The sequence below is a fragment of the Fringilla coelebs genome (assembly GCF_963513975.1).
Source record: "Fringilla coelebs genome assembly, chromosome: 2".
Lineage (NCBI taxonomy): Eukaryota > Metazoa > Chordata > Aves > Passeriformes > Fringillidae > Fringilla > Fringilla coelebs.
The window spans coordinates 33,814,866-33,832,766 of NC_140029.1; the positions used below are offsets into that span (position 1 = coordinate 33,814,866).

General features: G+C 41.5%; 1 protein-coding gene across 1 annotated transcript; it reads left to right on the forward strand.

The window, feature by feature from the left end:
* Positions 1-555: 555 nt before the first annotated feature.
* Positions 556-17,388, forward strand: RP2 (RP2 activator of ARL3 GTPase; the record flags this gene model as incomplete). The annotated part of the gene is made up of 5 exons (XM_084226637.1): positions 556-693; positions 9,905-10,570; positions 12,215-12,329; positions 13,494-13,579; positions 14,864-17,388. 5 exons carry the CDS (start codon positions 556-558, stop codon positions 14,945-14,947), a joined length of 1,089 nt encoding a protein of 362 aa, XP_084082763.1. The 3' UTR covers positions 14,948-17,388.
* Positions 17,389-17,901: the final 513 nt, after the last annotated feature.

Consider the following 17,901-nt stretch of genomic DNA (forward strand, 5'->3'; position numbering starts at 1 on the left):
GCGGCGAGCACGGCGGCGGCACGCGTCCCGAGGGGACCGCGCCGGTGTATCCGTAGGAAAACGACGCGATGCAGTATTAGTCGGTTTGTATTTACACCCCGTACCGGGCGGTTTGTCTCCGCCTTGCACGGCTCCGGGCGGGACACGGGTTTCACCTCGGCGGAGCGCTGGGTTCACGGGCAGCCGCCGCCTCTTCCGAGCCGCTCCCGCGGGCCGGGCGGGAGGGAATCCTCCCCGGGGCGGGGGAGCGATGGCGATCACTGACGAACCGCACTGTCCCGCTCGCCCCCGCTCCCCACAGCCCCGCGGGTGCGCTGCCTCCGGCGGCGCCTCGCCCGCTGTCAGGCACCGCCCCGTCCAGGCGCGTCCGCCGGCCGGAGGCGATGGCCGGAGCGGGACGGGGCGGGGAAGGGGAAGGGAAAGGCGGGGGGAAATGCCGCTGTCGCTCCGGGAGACGGGAGAAAACCGGAAGCCGGCGGGGCGGGGCGGTGCGGCGCTGGCGAGCCCTTCCCCGCCGCCAGCCTCTCCCCGCCGGGCGGCGGCAGCAGCAGCGCCATGGGGTGTTTCTTCTCCCGCCGCAGGAAGCCGGCCCAGGGCGGCCAGCTGCCGCCGCAGCAGCAAGCGGGAGCCGGGCAGGATGCGGCCACCGGCGAGCAGAAGGCGCCGCAGTACAGCTGGGACCTGCGAGCCAAGGTACCGCCCCGGCGGCTGCGGGCTGGGGCTGGGGCTGGGGCTATCGCCTCTCTCAGTGGGCAGCGTCTCGCTCTCTCCTGCCGTCCGGGGTGTGTGCTCCGGCAAGGAGCACGCCTTCCCCGGTCCCGCTGTTACGGCTCGGTCCGCGCAGTTCAGTGCGTTTATTTGAACAATTAAAAAGTGTTTAGCCTAAGGATTTTACCAGGCAGTCTCAAATTGTGCAAGCGGAGAGGGCGGCGCTCTGGATGCTGCCGGCGGTGCGAACATCGGTCCCAAGTGCGGGGCTGCTCCCGAGGGGGCTGGCGCTGCCTCCCGGTGCCACAGCGCCCTGTGGGCAGGTAGCGTGGCTGTGACAGTCCCCAAGGTGTCTGCCTGCCCTCGGGATTCCTGATACAGCGCGGAGTCTCCTGGGTGCGTGCTTCACTCCAGAAAACCGAGATTAATGGCCGGGGAACTGCTTGTACCCGGGCGAGTCCCCGCACCTGGCATTGGAGCGGAGGCATAAAACTCGTGCCCTGTGTCCTGACTGTCGATATTGATTCTTCCTGCTTGGGTGTTTGCGCTGCTGGTTTGGTTGGTTGCTTGGATTTGGATTTTTTAAAGGTTCTGGGGTTGGTTTGGTTTTTTTTGTTTCCTTCCCCCCCCCCCCCCCCCCCTTCTTTTTAGGAGGTAGAACTAGCTTATTAGCCCGTAAAAAGACAGATGAAGTCAAATCATTTCCCATGCTGTTTCCAGAGCTCCTGGCGGCAGTCTTGAAGATTCAAGCGGGAAAGCATTTTAATGCTGGATAAAATGTATTTCTTCCTAGCCTCATTTCAAGTTTCACTTCCTAAACATATAATGACATTGTAGCCCTACGAGGCCTCTCTTCCTCTCCTCTCCAGCTGCCTTCGGGTGGGGGAAGAAGAAACTGGGCAGGGGAAAAACGTAATTAATGTGGTTTCAAAAAATAAAATCCTCAAACCTTTAGGCCATATTTTACAAGTATGGAAAAGAAAATGTGTGAACTTATTTGAATGTTTAGCTCGCTCTAGGGTGTCCCTTAAGTCTTCCAAGTAGATTAAGGCAAGCTTAAATGGAGACGAGCTAGAGAGTGTGCGCATGGCCTGGAGGAATTGGTTCCTTGAGGATAAAGATGAGCAATCTGTGTTGGGCTTATTGCTTTGGCTAGCAGATATTTAGGGAGCAGACAGAGAAGGAGAGGATAACAGCCTGTCACTTGTATGGAGACTATTCTCACAGTGGGAGAGGCTGTACTGCAGCCATGTTTTAGTGACAGAAGAAAACTTGGTCTAAAAGCAAATTACTTTGGAATAATATTTTTTAATTTTAGAGCAAATTCGCCAGCTAAGGCTCAACAGGTATGGGAATTTTTACCCCATCTACTTATATACAGCTAACTTCGAAAATTAAAAAAAGGAAAGTCAGGATATACAAAGACTTGATTCAGTGAATAGCCGGCCTTGTTGCTAAGGAGATGATTGTTGTTATCTTGCTGGAAGTAGGCTCAAGCTAGCATATGAAACTGTTACAACACCAACAATCTATCTCTGTGGAGTAAAAAAAACCCCAAGGTCATGTATTGCATGCAAAATTTCCTCTTTTTCTATAAAAGACTCTTACAAACCAGAAGAATCAGTGAGTTTGGGCTGTGCTAGTGAACTGTGTAAACCATCAAATTAGCTGCTTAATTTTGTACTGTACAAACTAAGAAGGCTATTTAATGTCTAAGTTCATTTCTCTTGCTCTTTGCAGCCTTATTTTAATTGGGCTTTTTGGGTGTAAGATTAATACATGAAACTAGGAAAGCACCTGGAGTCATCTTATCTTAGGTGAAGGAGTACAGAGCACTTGCTGCACTAAACTTGTTGATCCCAGTTTGTATTAAGTGATACCCTGTCAGTGTTAATGTAGTAGCTTTAAATGTTGTCTGTGATACCTTGTCCTGTAGTCTATTGCTTTCTCACTTGTGATGCTTCACATATACTAATTTATTTCACAAGTTTGTGTTTGTACACAAAGTTAACTTGAAGTCAGTTGGAAAACTTGTGGCATCAAGACTCCTTTTTATACATCCAGTGCATTGAATCATATTCTAAACTCTGAAAACCTCAACTCTGTCCACAGATGTGCTGAATTGTCTTTTGATGTTTATTTCCACCATTTGGGTTGGGGATTTGTTTCTATTTTTAGGCTCTCCTACTCAGTGGTGCAGCTGTGGTTCTATAGTTCTGTTTCACAAGCGGGTTTGGCAATTGTCTGTAGTTTTTGTAAACTATGCTCAGTATGTTCTTACAGGTGAGTATGTCTTGCTGCTCAGACATTCCAGCTGTCTATCTGTAAACTAATGCCATCCTGACAAGGCAGGAAAATGTAGGCACACTTGTGTGCTTATTTGTGTGATTAGGAATATGTAGAGGGATGACTGAACCTGAGGGGTTCCTCCAACAAAAGTATTTCTTCTGCTTCTGAAGGACATCATTTCTAGCTGAGCCTATTTTAATCATGTTCTGATGGTAAAAGATGATTATTATTGATACTGTCTGCTAGTGTAGCCCTAGACAAAGAGAAATATGATGATATCCCAGTGACCATGTAACTCTTGTGTAATGGTCCCAAAAATGGACCATGTGGTAGAAAATTCTAAATAGAAAATATTATAAGATGCTGGTCGTTGAATTGAAATTAAGGAAAATATATGAGTTTGAGGAGCCTTTTCAGATTTCTGTGTATTAAGTGAGGACAGAAGTTTTAAGCTATCAAATTTAGATTACATTGTAAATCTGGAGTCTCTGAAATGCTTTCTGAGCCTTAGGTTCAGAGAAGTGGCAGAAGATTACTTATGGTGCAGTAGAAGAACCAAAGGATCAGATTATCTTGAAAACAGACAGGAGAAGGATGAACATTCAATTTCTTGCTGCTCTGGGATTCTCAGTCCATGAGTGTAAGTGGAGCACAGTTTATTCCAGAGTCTGTTATTCCTGCATCCTGAGGAGTTATTATGTCTCTTGATGTCTTTGGGCTGTCATGAGAGTCTCTTTCTGACCAAGTGTGGGAGAGGAACTTGGTGGTGCTCAGCCCTTCCCAGCCTCCTTCAGCCAGCTTTCCACCTGGGTTGGTTTTTTTCCCCAGTGTATGACTAACAGCAGTTACTGAATGTGGGTATGTACCGACAGGAACTGGGGCTTCTGTGTCTTGTGATGGCAGATACACTCATGACCTCCACAGGAGAAGAAACACAAATAGCTGCATCATCTTTTTTGCTCTTGTATCTTGTACAAAGAAGTAAGATTAGATTAATTATAATCATAGTGGCATTTAGAGCTTAGAGGAACTTTCCTTCCCAGATAATTTTTTTAACTTTTAGGAGGAACAAGTAAAGTTTTGTTTTATGTCAACTGACTTGCAACTTAACTTGTTTAGTTGATAGGAAACATGCAGCTATCATTGTTATTGTGCTGTGTAGCTGTATTTAAACAGTTAAAAAACCTCGAGAGGTTTCACTTTTTGCCTAAATCATAGTCTCTTGTTAGTTACCTTATGTTTGAGAATTCTTCATGAATGGTCTGAGCTGACTTGGGTATGTCTAGATCTTGTTTAGGTAGCCATTTTGTACTTTATTTTTGAATATTATTAAAATAACTTTTTTTTTTTCCTCTAAACATTGGATTTAAGGACAAAATAATTCATTGTATCTCCCTTATGCTTCCTGGTGCACCAGAAGAACTATTGCTGTTTTTCTCAAAAGGTGGTCAGATCAACTGAGAAACAGTCAGAAGGTTCATATGAAGCAGTATTTCCAGTTAGATAAAATACAGGCCTGCAGTAGCTTCCTTTCTTCTTTCACTTTTTCTGTATGCAGGGTTTAGCTGAATGTGAACGACTGTTTCATGCTGTTATGGGCATTATGGAAAAGCATGAACATTCCCAAGAATAGACTGAAATGAGCATTCAGACTGTCGTATTGGCCACTCCTAAAGTCAGGGTGTGCAGGAGATGCTCCAAAATGAAAAGCTGTTTGCTAGAGACAGGAATCTTCACTACACTTTCCACCTTTTCTTGTTGTGCAAGAATCTTGAAATCTGCCAGTGGGTGAGTAACTTCAACAAGCAATCTCCAGAGGATGTTGCAACTCATTACTTGAGGGCACCAAACCCGTGCAAGTATGAATATGCAGAAGTGTCTATGCCTGGGAATGCACTTTTTTTTTTCTTATTTCCCTAATGTTAATTCCCCTGTTGACAAAAATAGTGCTTAAAGCTTCTTAAGTTGATGTGCCTACCCTGTAGGTGCAGCTTTTAATGTTACTGGGTCAGCAGTCAACTTCTGTATGTTATCAGCTGTAAGTTCTTTTCTGAACTCCCATCTGTAGTGACTTATAGAGATAGGGGATGATTTTTTGAGAAAATATTTAAAAGAGAAGACCTTAGTGTAAGTGGTTTAGAAATACTTTACAAACTGTTTGCTCAGCAGCCTGAACAAGGGTAACTAGAGGAGAACTGTAACCTGTTAAGAACAGCTGTACCTTCTCATATTTGTAGGGATCTGTCACTGTTGACTGAAGCTCTTTCCCTGATGGATCCTGTGTAAAATTCTTGCTAAGACATGAACTCATACCAGAAACACTTTAAGATGTTGGGATCCTTTATGATTCTAGGTGCAGTTACCACTCACAGCTGTGAAGGTCTAGTACTTGCAAGCCTTCTTCCAAATGGGAGCTGGCAGATTTTGGTGCCAGTGAACTGAATTGTGTGGCTGAAAAGATGTGTGTCATGTGCAGCTTTCACATAGCCTCTGACCTTCTTGCAAGACAAGTGTCTGCAGGACGAAAAGCTGCTTAAAGCACCTTGCACTTGTAACAGGATGCCCTGGAGCTGTAAGGAGCCGTGACAAACTCGTTTGCTTTCACTTCTCTCCTTTTGTTTGTTTTTTAAAATCCTTGCTCCTTACAATTTATCCTCTAGCCCTTTGTAACAGACTTCTCGCCATTGTGTAATTGCTAAGAAACAAAGATTAGGTTTCTATGCCTGTTATGAGAAGGAAAATTATTAGCCCTGTAAGAAGGGCTGCCTCTTTCATCATCTCATCTGGTTATTTTAGGTCATTTTATTAAGTAATACCTGAACCTGTGCATAGCCACTTCAGTTAGAAGGCTTCAACTCCTCAGCTGTGCCAATATCTATCAATGTATGACTCTTATCTACTCTAAGAACTCTTTCAATTCAGCTGAAACTATTAAAAGCTACTGCCGTGAATATTGTCACCTTTTGAACTTTTATCAGCCTGGGGAAAAAAAACACGTTTAAAAAACCTCTTAGCGGCCAGAGAGTCTGTCTGGGTGAGATGGGTGGATTTGGACAAAGTTTTTTGAAACTTTATCCAAATACAAAAGACAAGTAGATGAGTTATCAAATAGTTGAGTTTTCCTGACCTGACATGTGCTTAAGATTTTATAGCCAGTGGAGCACCAAATGAATGGGCAGAGAAATGTATATAGCCCTGTTTATGGTTGTATGAAACTGAAGATTTTACTTTCTTCTATTTCTTTTGGCTTTCCTAGACTGCTTTTTTTTTTTTTTTTTTTTTTTTTTTTTTTTTTTTTTTGCTATGCTGCCAAGACAGAGCTTAAGAAGCAGTTGGTCTTCACTGTCAGGGGAAGGAAGGTGGTTGCAGTGATTTGATATTAACCTGTTGATGATACCTGAAGGCTTCAGAGATGGTCAATGTGCACCAAGAAGGCTGATGGCATCCTGGTATCAAAAGGAGTGTGGCCAGCAGGACTAGGGCCATGACCTGTACCTCAAATCCTGCGTTCAGTTCTGGATTCCTCACTTCAAGGAAGACTCTGAAGTGCTGGAGCATGTCCAGAGGAGGGCAATGGAGCTGGTGAAGGGTCTGGAGCACAAGTCTGATGATAAGCACCTGAGGGAGCTGTGGTTGTTGGAAGAAAAGGAGGCTCAGGGAAGACCTTATTGCTCTTTACAACCACGTGAAAGCAGGCTGTAGGAAGTCAGGGTTGGTCTCTTCTCCCAAGTACCAGGTGATAGGATAAGATGAAAAGGCCCCCAGTTGCTCCAGTGGAGGCTTAGATTGGACATTAGGAAAGATTTCTTCATGGCAAGAGTTGGAACGGGCATCCCAGGGAAGTGTCAGAGCCACCATCCCTGGAGGTATTTAAAAAATGTGTAGATGTAGCAGCTGGGGACGTGGTTTAGTGGTGGACTTGACAGTGTCTGGTTACTGGTTGCACATTCTGGCTTCCTGCTGGGCTAGTTGGCCCCCGAGCAGGCAGCACGGGCCGGATAGCTCAGTCCTGTGGGGACAGACTGCCCGAGCACCCAAGCCGCTCTTAGCATCAGGCAACCTCGGCAAGCCTAAAGGATATCAGCTCTTGAGTGATCTATCAGCCCTTTTATGATTCCAGCTCCTTGCTTGCCAAGGCGCCCAGGCTGGCCGGGAAGCAGACACGGGAGAGGAGAAGACTGGTCCTGGAGCTCCACAGCAATGGTTGTACTGGGGGGTCTGTGACGGGTTCCAGCGACGGCTCTTCTGGCCAGAATGGGCTAAAGCAGCTCATTATATAGGGCAAGGGGGGTCAGAAATTGTCCAATAGCAGGGGTTACGGAGAAATGACCCGTGGGGTCACACAGAGATAAACCAGTGTCCGAAAGGCGGAAGAGAGGGGCTCCTGGCCTTTTCACCGTGACTTGGCGTTTCCTCTCTCTAGGCCTCGGCCCTGCACGGAGCTTCAGCAGGGCCTGGGACTGCTACATTGCGCTTGATGGACTTTAAGGTCTTTTCCTATTTAAACTATTCCTATGGGCACTAATCCTATGGGCACATAAGGTGCTGCTGGATGCATCCTCATAGTCATGGTTCTGCCTTCAGGCCTGTTTCTCTGGCATGCTTCTTTTACCCAGGATTTACATCTGCTGTAGTCTTATATCCCCTCCTCTTAGGGGCAATAACCCAGTGGGGGGAGAGAATATTAAATCTATTCCATGCAGTCCCTCCAGTCTGTACTGCAGCATTAATCAATAAATACTCTTAGTCTTTAAAAGGATAACTGCAAAACAAAATCAGAGGAAATGTGCAAATTCTTTGGCATGGTCAACAAACTGAGAAGTAAAAGCTGTGTCAAGGTGGAACTCCTAGCTCTGGAAAATAGGCAAATAAAGAGGAGCTCCTGAATCTGATAATAAGCTGAACTTTCATCTGTAACTTGACTACTGTTTTTACTCAAAAACTCTCACTTGAAACTGTCTATAAGCTGTGAGCTTGCTGACTAACCAGTGTTTTTCACCTAGGCCTTAATAAAATTGCAAAGTGAGGTTTCACAAGTCCTTGCAAAGGCCAGTGGGTAGGATGAGCTAGTGCTGCTTCAGAGGCTTTGTAGAGCAGAGCAATTCAGAAAGATGTGCTTAGGCTCCAAGTTTCAAAAAACTTGTAAGTTCTGGAAACACTGAACTTCTCATTCCTAAAAGAAATAACTGTTCCTCTGTGCTTCTTTTGAAAGCAGTAAGACTGTCTCCCATGGTTATTAAAAAAAAAAACAAAAAAACACCCAACATACAGATATACACAAACATACATAAAATGTTCTAAGAGATGCCTGGGAAGAAGAATATATCCAAAAGCAAATTTAATATTTTCAAGTAAGAGGGAATATGAGGGTAAGTAACTTGTATATTCAAATATGTAACTTTACTTGAGACTAAAGACCTTGGAGAGTTTAAATCCAAAGCAAGCTGTGTGACTGAGTCTCCATGAGGTGTCTCTTATCTTTTGAGTCTCTCAATTTTATTTGTAACACTTCCAGCTAACTTTCCTGGATGTGTACTAGTGGTATTAAATAGGATTGAGGAGAGAATTCTAGGAAGCTATCTTCGTTGTCTCAACTTGCATTTTATTTGGAAGATTCATGAGCTGCAAACCTCCTTTCCTGTCTGTAGGTCATATATGTTGCCTAGAATGAAATAGATTTTATCAGCTGGTAGAGATTTTTAGCTTCCTTTGGCTGTTCCAGTCAAAAGCTACCAAGGCTGGTTTATTGAATGTCTGGTGCTAGTCTGTTCTGGTTTAGGCCTTTTGCTTGTCTCCAGATATTGTGTCGATGTTTGACATGCTAGCAAGGAGTATTTTTAGGAATTGAACTGTGCCAAAACTGTGGTAATGCATGATAACTGGTTGTGGTACAGCTTTAGGAGCCTCAAGGCTGATAATCAGAAAGCAGGCTGGTGAAGAGGTGTTGTGTTTGTCATTCACTCATACACTTCTAAGTGCTATTTTAATGAGTTTTCACAAGAGGGCAGAGTAGAATTTGCTCCAGGAAATTGGCTTGAGACTTAACTTATATCTAGAAATAAGGCAGCTCAGATTCCTTTGGTTTTAGGACAGCATGGGGTGTATTATTCATGCTTTCCACCTGTATTGCATCCATCCTAGGTGCTGTGTGGCTTGTGAGTTGCTGCTCCCTAAAGGAGGGTGCCAGGGAAGCCACAGCTTCCCTCAAGTGTTCTGCCCTAGCCAGAGGGATGCTGGAGTGTGGAGGAGATCTGCAAACATGTCCCCTGTACCACCACTGCCGGTTTTTGCTTCTTGGACATAGCTAAAACAATCTTGTATGTTTTGTTAGCACAAAAATCTTGTCATTGTTAGCACGAGATAATGCTGTGGCACCCATTAATGAGCTCTCTGTAGTTTGCAAACATAATAGAGAAAATACTGTTTGACAGCAACAAGATTTCCTTGCAATGTGTTGAGGTAAAATATGACCAAGAAAATTACTCAAAAAAGAAAATACTGTGTGTCACCACCTTGATCAATCTGTAAGTATGTTAGACAATTTATTACTGTTACTACTCTACCCAGAACCATCATCCTTGTTGAAACAGTTTAGACTCTACAGTTAAAACTAGCTCCCCTTGCCCCTTCTTTTATTAAGGACAAACTGAGTTGCTTTTTTTATTCCCCTGGAGATTCTCAGAGGCATAGTATCACATCTTAGTTGTATCTCAATACCGTGTATTCCAGTATTTTAGCTGAAAGAGTTGCTTCTGATCTTTAATCACTCATTGAAGACCCTTGTGGCAGTATATCCTGTACTATTCAGCGGTACTTCAATCAGTGCAGATCAATGGGCATTTGGCATTGTAATATTCTCTGCATTTGAAGACTTTAACCTTTTTATTTTATTTTATTCCTCCTTCAGATTGACCCCAAAGATTACACTTTTTCCGGACTTAAGAATGAAACTGTGGGTCGACTGCCTGGAAAAGTAGCAGGGCAGCAATTTGTCATTCAGGACTGCGAGAACTGTCAAATCTACATATTTGACCATTCTGCTACAATCACGATTGACGACTGTGTAAATTGCCAAATCTTTTTAGGACCAATAAAGGGCAGCGTGTTTTTCCGTGACTGCAAAGATTGTAAGTGTGTGGTTGCCTGCCAGCAGTTCCGCACGCGGGACTGCAGAAAGCTGGAGGTGTTCTTGTGCTGTGCCACCCAGCCCATTATCGAGTCCTCCACAGGCATGAAATTTGGATGTTTCCAGTACTATTATCCCGAGCTTGCTTTACAATTTAAAGATGCTGGTCTGAGTATCTTCAATAACACGTGGAGCAACATCCATGACTTTACCCCTGTGTCTGGAGAAAATAACTGGGGCCTTTTGCCTGAAACTGCTGCAGTCCAAGATTATGTTCCTCTGCCCAGCTCTGAGGACCTGAAAGCCGTCAGGGTTTCTACTGATGCTACAAAGAGCATAATACCCATAACTCGAGGGCAGAGACAGAAAACCAGCGACGAATCGTGTTTGGCCGTGTTTTTTGCTGGTGACTACACAACTGCAAATGCCAGGAAGTTAATTGATGAGGTGAGCAACCTTTGTCTTCATTCATACTTTTCAATTCCTAATTCTGCGTTCCTGTGGACAGCCTCTGATTCTCCCTGGAGGGGGACTATAGAGGCTCTGTTTGTCTACTGACCATACTGATCAACTGCATTGTTTAAAACTTCAAAGCAAGGTAAGAGATTGAATCTCGTTTGATCAGTCAGTTGCTTTCCAGTTGGCATCCTGTGAATGACACATCTATCCTCTGGTGAACTTTTCCGTCATGGCACAGCAAAGTGTTGCTCTGAAGAAAATACATAGCTGATTTGATGAACTTGGTCAAATATAGAGTAAGTGATTGACAATGCTTGTGAGAGGGATGTAACTGATTAACCTGTTAGCTTATTGTCCTGAAAGTCTCAGCTAGCAAAAGCCTGTCCTGAAAGTTTTACCAGTACTAACAGAGAGTCTTAAAACAAAAAAAAAAAGCAAAAAAAAAAAAAAAAAAAAAAAGCTAAAATGTATCCCGCATGTCATCCAGTGCTGGAACTTTTTTTCTGAGTGAGTGTTTGTCATGATGACTTAAATACTTAAATAGCTTTTTTTTTTATTGGTCTTTCTTTTTTTTTTTTTTTTTTTTTTTTTTTTTTCCTGTGAGACAGCAGCTTCAAAGCTTGGCAGAGTTTGTACTTTCCTGGGGCTAAAACCTGGGAGTGGCTGGCTGCTTTCACCATCCTCAAGTGCCAAGGATGTCACAGAGCAGGGCCAGTAACCATGGGCTAGAGCATCTGAGACTGGTATCTGCAAAAGATGCTGATCACACTGTTGTATGATCAACTAAACATCTGGTGGAGCTCTTTCTCTTGGGTTTTTGTCTGCAAGGAAAGAAAGCTGTAGGGTGTCTCCTTGCCTCCCCACTGCCCAGCTGGACTTTTGTGGGTCTGAGCTACTGAGTTACTTGAGTGAAGGGAGATAATGATACTTACAGGTGGTTTCTCTTCTGATGAAAAAATAGCTACAGGAGGAGGGTAATAGATATGTTCTCCTCTGTTAGTAGTGATTTAGAAGTTAGAGTTAAGAAGATGCTAAAGCACTAGTAATGTGTTTCTGTGGAAATCTAACTGCTCTGTAGATTTAAGGACGTTTTGGAAGTAAAAATGTATTTGCTCCTTTCCCGTGTGCTTTTAGTTTCATATTAGATTTGGAGTAAAAATGAGGGGGTGGGGTGTGTATATGTGTTTTCAAATGTTGTTAACTCTTGTTCCAAAACTGAAAACTTAGCAGTGGATAGATGAGAGTCTGAACTAATGCTTGACTGAACTGTTGCAGACTAAAGAGAACTGACTGCTTGTTTCCAGATCCTGAATGCCTTTAACTCCCATTAGTTTATGCTTGTGAGGGATTGTGGGGAAAAACACATAACCCTGGGCCCTAATGTATAAAACAAAAACATTCACATTTATTCCTCTAGGTGCACTAGGGCAGAGGAGAAATTCTGGATGAATGGAATGAAAATAAACAGAAGTGTAGAAAAAGCAAATGATCTCTGAAAAGAGCAAAAAGGGTCCCTTTGCTCTGAGACTTAATGTGTATGGGAAAAATGAGACAATTACAGTGTAATCTGGATACTCAAGTTGAACTCTGCCTTAGAAGCATTTTTAACATGAATTCTTCCTCTGTTAACAGATGACTAGCAAAGGCTTTCAGCTGGTACAGACTAAAGAGGTTTTAATGAAGGCAGAGGATGCCCACAGAGTTTTCCAGCAGAGTGCGTTAGAATTCATTCCACTGCTGGAAAAAGGTGAGTTTGTGTTTTCTTTCTCCTCTTGATATAGAAATCTGTCACTAGAGAGTTCTGGAGAAGAAAGAGGAATGAAGGACAAATTTGTATTTCAAGAGCATACTAAAACCTGTTGAGATGAGTTTTGGAAGCCTCAGTGAGGCCCTAACCAGCCAAAACTCCTGAAGGCATCAGAAATGAGTTATTTCACATTTATTTTGTGTTTCTGCTCCCCCTCTAGTGGTCCAACTGCATAGTTCAGGAGCAGTGGTACATGCAGATCTGCCTGAAGTGGTCAAAAAAGCTCATGCTTTTAGACTATTTCTGACTTGTCACAATTGCTGCTCGACCACTGAGCTATTTGGTGTTTCTGTATAAATTATTTAAGCAAATCAGTATAGGTGTACAGAAAGTAGAGAAGTGCTTAAAATTCTTGTTTATAACTGGTGTATTCAAAAGCCTTTCTATTGATATCACTGCAGTTGGGTTTTGTCTCTTCTTTCAGAAGTACTGGCATCTTGTTATGTGTTACATACTAAAATTCACTGCACATTCCCAAACTTGGTAGCAACATGCAGGTTTTTTTATGGTGGCATGAGAGGTCTGTGATGCCCATTTCAAGAATAGGACAGAAGTCATTGCACTTGTAAGATGGTAGTCCAGCTTATGGGCTATATTGCAGTCATGTGGGAAGAAATACCATGTTCAGAATGAAACCAGAGAAAGCAGATCTGCAAATAGTGGGTGAGAACAAGTCTAAAAATCAGGCGATTCACTATCTTGGGACTAAAGCAAAAATGCTTGAATGACTCAGTCCTACTCCAGATGTCTGTGAAATGGCTCACTATTTGAGCAGTATAGTCTGACTCACTTCCATGGTGCCTTGCACTCTTTAGCATTTTTGTGCTATTGCTGCCTTTCAAGAAGTAAAACTGGAATCCTGCCCAAATCTCTGAAAAAAAAAAAAAAAAAAAAAAAAAAAGAGCATGGAATTGCAGATAACACTGTACCTTTTTTTGTAACATGTTTAAGTCTTTTTAGTTCTTTACCTACTGTTACGGGATTGCTCAAGCAAAAAAATAAAATACTTCTTGCAAGCTTCACAATTCCCTATAGGTTGAGAAATCTACTGTTTCAATGCCAAGCTTAAAAGTATTATTGATTTTAGACGAACCTATTTTCTAGGTCCAGTGGTTGCTTTGGAATTCAATGGAGATGGTGCTGTGGAACAATGCCAAAGCACTGTAAATGAAGTTTTTAGTGGCACCAAGGTAAGCTGGTGTATTGCTTTATTCATAGAAAATATTACAGAATATCTGAGCTATTTCATGGTCAAGATCTAGTGTTGACATACTACACAATCTTTTTTGGTTCAGGGGTAGTAAAATTGGAATATCCTTTTGTTGTTGTTTTGATTTTTTGTACTCAAAACATGAGTTACTTTTTGCTGACAAGAAAATTGTCCTAGGAAAGAGAATTCTGAATCCCCATATCCACTGAAGAATATAAGATTCCCACTTACAACTATTATTTCACATAACACAAAATCAAGTTCTATAATTGTAGTACAAAAAAGTTCCACTTAAGTCCTGGATTTAGTCACTTAACGGTGGTGGCCTGTCTATTAAACCGTGACAAAGATTTTATGATGGGATTTCAACTTCTTTCCATGTTTACTTTTGCTGTGTAGGATGCCACAGAATGCCTTCCTTCAAAGACAGTGTTCTTTTTTCTTCTGTCAGCTTCTTTAGCTTCCTTACACCACATCTCTTCTTTCCTTGCTGCTCCCTTTCTCTAAATGGCAATGGTTTTGAGAAAGTTTATGGAAAGTTTTTGAGAAAGTTTATTTAGAGCACTCCTGATAACAGGAGAGCAACAAACCCTTCGCTCTCAGGCAGTTGTTCAAAGAAGACTTCAATGTCTTTAAGACACCTAGCATCCATGCATCTCCTTGTTGTCTTTCAGTTCCTTTCAAAAGACTTACTTGGAACTAGGCTGCCCGGTTTCTGGGCTAATCTTGTAGCTAGAGTTTGGACTTTCACATACATTGATAAATTTTGAAAAATGAAAAAGTAATTGAAGTTACTTTTTAAAAAATAACCATCTCTTGGAGAAGCAATGAAGATTTTTTGAGGGTAATGTGGGACAAGGAAGTCTTTCTTACAAACTCTCCCTTTCTGTTAAAGGAAAGTAGTAGTCTAAGGATTTTGTGTATTTATCTTTCCCTCGCTCTCCTGGAGAGAGTTGACTTTACCAATGAAAATACATATAAATAGACACTAACTGAAGCTGTGACCCCTGAATAATGAAGCCCCAAGCTCCTGATCCTGAAGGCAAGGGTTAATGCAGCCAGCATGTGTGCTAGGAAAGGGTGACAATAACAAACGGTGGATGCATCAGGGCTGAGAGAATACTAGGATTTGTTCTGTCACACAGTGGGAACCAGCAGAGTTGTGTCTCTTATGAAATGCAAAACTAAAAATAAGCATTACTGGTTCCAAAACAGCATGGCTGCTTTTACTGATGCATAACTATTTTCTTGTTTAACAAAACAGGTTTTTGTATCGGAAAGCAAAGCATCAGCATCTCAAGATGTAGACAATTTCTACAATTTTGCTGACATGCAGATGGGAATGTGAAGTTTAGCATGAAGGTGCTCACGTACGGTTTGTCTTAGCGCTTGGATGTCACTTGGCTTGAATATCGCAGTAGTTTTGTCATTTAGTTTTGTATTTCTCATATATCCCTTTTATAAAGCCACTGGTGGTTTTTAATACAATATTATCTGAACTGGAGTAAGCTGCATAGCTAGCCATGTGCATTGTGTTTGAAACTTAAACTTAACTTCAAAAACAATTGAGCTTTTCTACTAACTTTTTTACAGTGATTTCTGAACCTCTATCGACACTTGAATGTTTCTTGACAACATCTAATGATTATACATATTTTAAAAGTGCAATTCTGATCCAAGTTTGATGCAGTAGTAATTGATATCTTTCACTCAGAAACATCGTTTGAAAAGTGTATTTATGTGAAATTTGCCCTTCAAAATTTTCCCAAATGCAAATTTGTCTTTACTGGGGGTCCAGGAAGGAAGCTGTAGTCATTTTCTTTTTCTGAAAGCTTAGTCTGAAATTAATTGTCCTTGTAGCATGCTTTCAAAAGCAGTTTGTGACTTTGGCTAACTCTGCTTCAGCATGCTTTTTGAATAAAGTTGTTTGCAGCAGCATTTGTGGTGAGAGTTGTCACAACAGCATTCTGGTAAGTGAGCACTTGCCAGGCTTTTCTGCTTTAGGGTGAATCCAGAGCATGAGTGCTCTGCTGAAGCTCCTCTAAGGTCTGCTCAGGTTCTTTGGCATTGACAGCTCAAACATGGGATATATTTGAGGTTTCTTTGCACTTGAGCAATAAACCTCTGGCATATTGTTGTTTTCTAGAAGGGACATAGCCAGTAGTGAGAGAAGGACTCTGATGGCATTGAAAACCCCTTCTTCCTTGCTAGACCCCAGGAGAAGGCTTTTACTTGCAGAAGCAATATAGAAAGTGCTGTAAAATGCTACACACTGCCATAGGATTTATTTTGTATTAATTCTAAAGACAGAATGAAGAAGTACTACCAGCATTTTGTGAGATGCATTTGAATAGTGTTCAGTAATAATGCTTATTGCTAAATAATGCACATTGGAATGCAAATCTATATGGGTATTAAATACATGATTGATTAATTTTTGCATATTACATCCTTACGGATTTTTCTATGGGAACTTAAAGCTTCAGTCCAGGTTTACAAGCCCTCTGTAATACTTGAACCAATTGTGCATGCAGACACACAAAACCAAATTTCATAATTAAAACATGGCTTGCCAGTTTGCATAGCCTTTGCAATTCATTGAAAGGATTGGGGCTGTGTTGAGGTGCTAAAGCCATTTCCTCATTATGGTCATCCATCAAAAGGGAAGATCTTGCAAATTTTAACTGAAGATGAGTCTTGACTCATCAGTTTCACAGCTCTGGAGCTTCAAAGTGGGTGGCTAAAAACATCTCTAATTTTTTTTTTTGAATTAGCACATGAAAGAATCTCTTCTCCTGAAATTCATAATTCTGTAATGCCCAAGAGAGGTTCTGAACTGTCATTTTGTTGCTACTGGGCAAGTGCTTGCCATTAGTTTAAACTCAAGAATATGTCCTTAGGACCTCTTGTTATAGTTAGGCATAGATTAAATAAGGAAGAATATGTCCTGAATAAATGAAACCATTGGTGTACTGGAGGCAAGAAAATTGCCACTTCTTTGAAATGTTTTTATTTGACAAAGTCAAGCCACCACCAGAATTCAACTGGTAGCAGAAATTGCTACTTACTTGCACTTAGGCAGCCAGGAATTTGGTTGGGTTTTTTGTTTTTTGGTTTTTTTTTTTTGGTAAGTTTGAGGTGAGGCCTGTAAAAAGAGCTAACAATTTTATCTTGCTCTCCAAAGTACTAGCACAACTCATCAGTCAACATTCACAGGAATTAATCTAGACATGTACCGTAAATGTATTATTTTGGTATGGACAGTACATTGAAATTGTATAATGTACTTCAGAGCTGGCATTGTGTGATTTGTATCAGCAGTACATATACCAGACTATCTTAGTCTCTAAACTTCTACATACAATATTTCCAAAGTTACATGCTGACACATGATTATGTGTATGTTTATAGCTTATTTCCTGTTCTGGAAACAAAGTGCTAAATCGTCTTTTGTGACTCCTTTTGCTGGAGGAAAGGAAGATTAATTGAAAATTAATCTAGGCTTGCAACAGTGGAATAACTTTTCTACAGGCTGGGAAAGAGCAGTGTTGCTTTTTGTTTTTTTTAACGTGGATGGTCTGTTTACCAACATCAAGAATTTTTAATAAAAAATCCCTAAATAATGAAGGAGTTTCTCAATCCAATTATTTATCTATCTTTTGATTTCCATTTCTTGCTAACAGGTGTTAAGAACACTTTTAGCTTAAGAGTCAAGAATTCTTTGCATTACAGAATGGTACGTGTTTAATGTATTTGTACATTTCTTGTGTAGCTTTTATGTAATTTGTATTGCACTGTGAATGTGATTCATAATAAACATTTGAAATATTTGAACTCTGGATTCTGAAGACTTCTTAAAATTATGGGATATTAAAAAACAATTACATTATATTAGGTATAAAAACTGAGATATTAAACAGGGGTATATCTTGAAGTAGATACTCATAGCTAAAAAAAATAAGCTTTAAGTCTCTAGGCATTTATCCTCTGAAAAAAGTGATTTTTTGACAGCAGGGATTTTTCTTCAGTCAGAGACTGTGGTTTTTGTAGTAGTAGAATTGTTAATTTAGAAAGCAGGCTCATTTAATATCTGAAAAACAGTAAAATCCCCCTGAAAATAGGGAAACATTTAATACATTTCCAAACATGGCTTTAAACTGGTCAGAAATGTGGCTTTCCAAGCAGAGATGGTCTAGGGTAACTCTCACTAGGCATAAATGTTTGGAAAGAACATGAAGTACAGTATCAATGCAATTGTCTTTTGAATATATTGAGTAAAATTGTGAAGCTTTAAAGTATCAA